Source organism: Benincasa hispida, chromosome 6 (genome assembly GCF_027475165.1).
Source record: "Benincasa hispida cultivar pf3 chromosome 6, pf3_genome.v1.1, whole genome shotgun sequence".
Lineage (NCBI taxonomy): Eukaryota > Viridiplantae > Streptophyta > Magnoliopsida > Cucurbitales > Cucurbitaceae > Benincasa > Benincasa hispida.
In genome coordinates this window covers 28,172,747-28,177,924 of record NC_143483.1, presented here as the reverse complement: position 1 = coordinate 28,177,924, position 5,178 = coordinate 28,172,747, and the positions used below count along the sequence as shown (strand labels likewise).

The 5,178-nt window shown below is 38.8% G+C and overlaps 1 protein-coding gene across 1 annotated transcript; it reads right to left on the bottom strand.

The window, feature by feature from the left end:
- Window positions 1-3,939: 3,939 nt before the first annotated feature.
- On the bottom strand, window positions 3,940-4,728 carry LOC150035571 (uncharacterized). Its single transcript, XM_090314356.1, has one exon. It carries the CDS (start codon window positions 4,726-4,728, stop codon window positions 3,940-3,942), a length of 789 nt encoding a protein of 262 aa, XP_090170482.1.
- Between the last annotated feature and the right edge of the window lie 450 nt (window positions 4,729-5,178).

Below are 5,178 nucleotides of genomic sequence, written 5' to 3'. Positions count from 1 at the left end.
TTGCTCTCTTAAGGGCTGATTCCGAGGCTTGAACATAGTGACCACAACTTCTCTTTAAAAGAGAGGACTCAGTCATCGTAGGACTATGACTTATGTTCATTAGAGGGATCAATGGTATTTAAGGAGTTAGGTGTAACTACAGGGGCATAATGGTTATTGGCCCAGCTGTACTTACAAGCGATTTATGAAGGGTTGTAGCAATTTTGATTGGTTAAGATGTACATATAATATATCTATAGTAAGAAGAGTTCAACTGTCGGTCTTTAGTGGAGTGCCTGGTAGTTAACGGATGGTGAATCCTGTGACTAAAGAGTTTAATCAGTTATTCACGTACTGTTGGAGCTTCGAGCTACAGGTCCATAAGGTCCCCTTGGTAGCTCAATGGATTCAGTTGAGGATCAGTTCTTGGTGTTGATTTGAAATGTTCAAATTGACAAGAGGTAATTCGACTATATATGATATGATCGGTATGATGTATGAGATAGATCTAGTGGATGATTAATGTAAATGAGATTTACATTAAGTACCATGGAATAGAAAAAGAACTATGGTTTATATGTTTCATGAGATAAAATATTAAAACTATAGGTTATAAATATAGTATGATAAGTTGGTTATCATTTATATTTATAATAATATTAATTATTAGATAATTAATTCTTTTTCTCCAATAACCAATTGAGTGGGAGGTTATTGGTGGTTCATGGTAACCGTGAGATAAAAAGAAAATTATTTTCCTAATTTTAGTAAGTTCTGCAAATATTGAATTTGTGAATTTTCTCTCGAAAAAAAAGTTGTCAAGTAAATACGGATTTACTAAGTGACCGCTTGACAAAAGGTAAATGATCGTGTAGTATTTGTAGATGACAGACACGCAGCTAAACGATCACTTAGCTTTTGCTAGATGATCGCTTAGCTTTTGCTAAATGATTGGGCATCAACCTATACGATAGGTTCAGCCTTTTCCCACTTGCCTATCTGTTTACATGATTGTTGAATCCTCTGTCTTTTGCCTCAAACCAAGTCCAAACAAAGCTCACCCTCTGGATTCTCACACCGAGAATACCAAGGTAGCCTTCTTGGTGGTGTCATACTATACTCGACACTGTTGAGGTTCTGTGGAGGCCGTTCGTGTTGTTGGGTAGTTCGTGACCGAGGCGATCGCTGAGTTTGAGTGCGCGATGTTCGTGCTGTGGAGCGATCGTGTTGTTCAAGCGTTCGAGGTTTCTGTGTTCGAGCGTTCGTGATCAAGGAGTGTGGAGACAAGTCCACAAATGTTCGTAGTATTTCTCTTCTTGATCATTTGTAGTTTTATGCTTTAATTTCTATATTGAATGCATAACCATTTTTTTTCTGTGTACGACTATAATTTGTAATGTTCATACATGATTGTAATTTGGAATGATCTATTCTGCTGCTCATGGAAATCCTCGTGTTCGATTTCCTTCATAAACATCCTTAGTGAGGGCACTATTTAGAAAGGCATTATTGAAATTCAAGGGACAAAAAGCCCATTCTTTGGTAACAACAAGATTGAGGACAACTCGAATAGTTGTGGGTTTAACAACAAGGCTGGATGTTTCATAGAAGTCAATCCCAGAAGTTTGATGAAATCCTTTCACTACTAATCTGGCTTTATATCGTTGAATGGTACCATCCGGATTTTTCTTCAAACGAAACACCTATTTGTTTTCAAAAACATTAAGGTTTGTTGATAGGGACCAGGTGCCATGTATAAATATAAGGGCTACATATTCATTGTCCATGGTTGCCTTCCATTGAGGGGTAGTAAGAGCCACTTTCACGGTTGTTGGTTCAGTCAGTGTCCAGTCTTTTTGAGTAGAAGCAAGCCATGCTTTGGGCTTAAAGACACCAGCTTTTGCTTTGGTTATCATAGGGTGAGAAGGAATAATTGGTATTGACATAGGAAGAGGATGAAGGATAGGTGAAGAGGGATTATCACTTGGAGTCGACAAGTCATTGGTTGGAGTAGGACTAGAGGGCAGAGAGTGAAGAAGGGTATCAGTAGAGGTAGACAAGGGTTGTTGGGTTGGGCCCTCATGGGATCCTGGTGTTGGACTGGACAAAGGGTTTGGGGAAAAGGTAGGGATAGGAATGGGGTTTAGGCCTTACTGAGTTTGAGGCTGAATGGTAGTGAGATTTGGTGATGAGTCGAGATTGGTTTGAGTTGGTTGTGGATCAGGAAGGGTCTGAAGCAATGGGCTAAGATTGGGAAGAAGGGGATAAGCAGGTGATGTTGGCTTGGGAATTGTCCTCCCTTTGCAAAGGTGTTGAGACAGGGCTTGAAATCCATAGGAAAAAAGAAAGTCAGTTTCATGAAATTTAATAGCCGTTGAAATGAAGATCCTAACATCTTTATTTAGACAACGACGACCTTTGTGAACAAGGCTTGGTCCCAAATATACACATTTTTCAGAGTAAAACTGAAATTTGTGAGTTTGATATGGTCTTAGGCATGGGAAACACACACAACCAAATACTCTGATTGAAGAGATTTCAAGAGTCTTTTGAAGCATGATTTGAAGTGGGGAAGAGCCATGAAGAACAGGCGTAGGTAGACCATTGATTAGACAGCAAGCCATGAGGAAAGCATCCCACTACAAATGTAATGGCATGGATGCCTGACCCAGTAGCGTTATTCCCAAATGCCTATGTTTTCTCTGCATGGCCATTCAGAGCCGAAGTGTGAGGGCATGAAAACCTAGAGGTAATTCCCAACTCTTGGCATAGATGATGGATTTTGACATATTCTCCACCGTTGTCTGATTGTAATGTCTTAAGTGTGGCATTGAACTGAGTCTTGATCATTTTTAGAAAATGTTGGAAGGCTGGCAATGTATTAGATTTTAATTTAAACAGGTAAATCCGTAGAAACCTATTGTAATCATCCATGAAAAGCACATAATATCTATATCCATTTGAAGACATATCATGGGTGCAGGACCCCAAACCTGTTGTAATCAATTTTTTTTTTTAGCACGAGAACTGGAAGGAGGAAAAGTAACGAATGGGCTTTGCCTAGTTGACAAGATTCACAAAATAGATGTTCTTCATTAGTTGTAACTGACTGATTACATTCTTTTAGAATAGACTTTAAGACTCTCAACGACGCATGACCTAATCATTGATGCCACAAGGCCATAGACTAAACCATATTCATACTTAGACTAACTTTGAACACTGTTGAACCATTTTTGTGTAGGGGTTTGTCCAAACGATTTTTCACTCCTTCCGAATCAGCTCCAACTGCTGTAGCCTCTTATTGATATAATCCTCCATTAAGAGTTCCTTTCAGCAGGGGTTTGTGTGTAAACTTGTCCTTAACAACACAAGAGTCACCATGAAACTCAATAAATACAACATTATCTTTTGCTCATTTTGAAATACTAACCAGATTCTTTGCTATCTCAGGCACACATAAGACGCCAATTACTTTTAGTTGCAATCATTTGCAGTGAGACAAAAGTTTCCTACAACAGATATATATAATGAAGCTCCATTACCAATAGTAACATAATAAATACATGTATAATCTGTAGGGTTGTTTAGGTTGTTGTAGTCAGCGTACCAGTTTGAATCTGCCACTATCTCAGGTGTAGCAAGAAAAGGATGATTGGTCTAAGAGGTAACAAAGGCTACACGATTAGGTCCTGAATTGCCTTGGTTTTGGTTTCCTTTGGATTGATGTTGACTTGGCATAAACTCTCGATTATACCTTTGATAAAAAACATCAAGAGCATGGCTATAGCGTGTGCAAACTTGATATGTTGGGCGGTTGCCTCCGCCACGGCCACGACCCCTATGTGTTTCCACCATGATTACTAGTGTTGCCCTTTGAACTATTGTAATTTTGCCGATTTGTGGTGGAGTTATTGCCCTGATTAGACGACTAGGCAATAGAAGAGGGGAGATTAAACGCTACATTAATAGAGTAGATTGATTAAGTGTAAAAGCCTTTGATGAGGTTTGATGTTCCAGTCGTTTCTCAAATGACAACAGGTCGGACTGCATATCAAGCCACAAGATATTGGGTTTACTTTGAATTACAACTATCACTGGGTTGTATTCTTCGTCTAAGCCAATTAAAACTTGGGAAATAAGATTGCGAGTTGAAACAAGGCTGCTGGCCTGTGCTAAATTATCAGAGTGCAATTTCATAAGTTTCAAATAATCAGACATTGACAAGTTACTATCGTGAGTTTGTTGAAAACCTTGTCTGAGATAATCCTCGTCAGCAAAGGATTGAACCCCAAATAGAGTTTGAATCACTTCCCACAAGTATTGAGCATTATCATAGCCTATCAACTGAACAACAACTTCAGGAGACATAGAATTATAGAGACAACCGAGAAGGAGTTGATCAACAGTTAACCAAGCTTCATATTGAGGATTGATGATTCTTGCAGTCGTTGAGCTGGACGCTCCACCCAGATCAGCAGATTGGGATTCTTTCGCAACAAATTCTGATTCAGAGGTTCCAGTCGAGGGGTGGGAAACAAACATGTGAGGACATAGAGCAATACCTGAAAGATGGCCTTCAAGCTTATAACCTCTTAGAATAGGAAGGGCCAAGGTTTTCCATAGCATGAAGTTTCCTCGTTCAAGCTTCACACTTGTTATTTGGTTGAGCAGCTGGTTCAATGGTGGGGTGCTAAACTTAGCGGTCTTTGAGGCCATAGGTACAACTCCGGTGGTGGCATTTTCCATTAACGCTCTGGTACCAAGCTAGAAATTAAAAATAACTGTTGGATTTATATTGCACTTCAGAATTCTTCACTGTATTATTCAAGGTGCTAGCCTCAATTTATACACATTTTGCCCTTTTAAGGTTTTACAGAAAAATAAAGAATAATTAATTATTATTGAAAAGAATAATGAATAATAGAATGACACTTGTGAAGGAACTCTTATTCAAGAGTACCTACGAGCGGAAGTGGATCTTTCCAATTCATCATGACAGAATTTCCACATATACATTCAAACATACTAAAATGCATTCATAATGCTAAAATATTGACATGCTCAAAAGAACAGTAAATAAGAGATTGAAAGATCATACCAATTGAAGACTTCTTCTTCACAGCAAATCTTGCTTTTGCTAAGACGATAAGATATTGCTCAGCAAAACCCAATCGTCTACCTCGAACAGTCTCCACA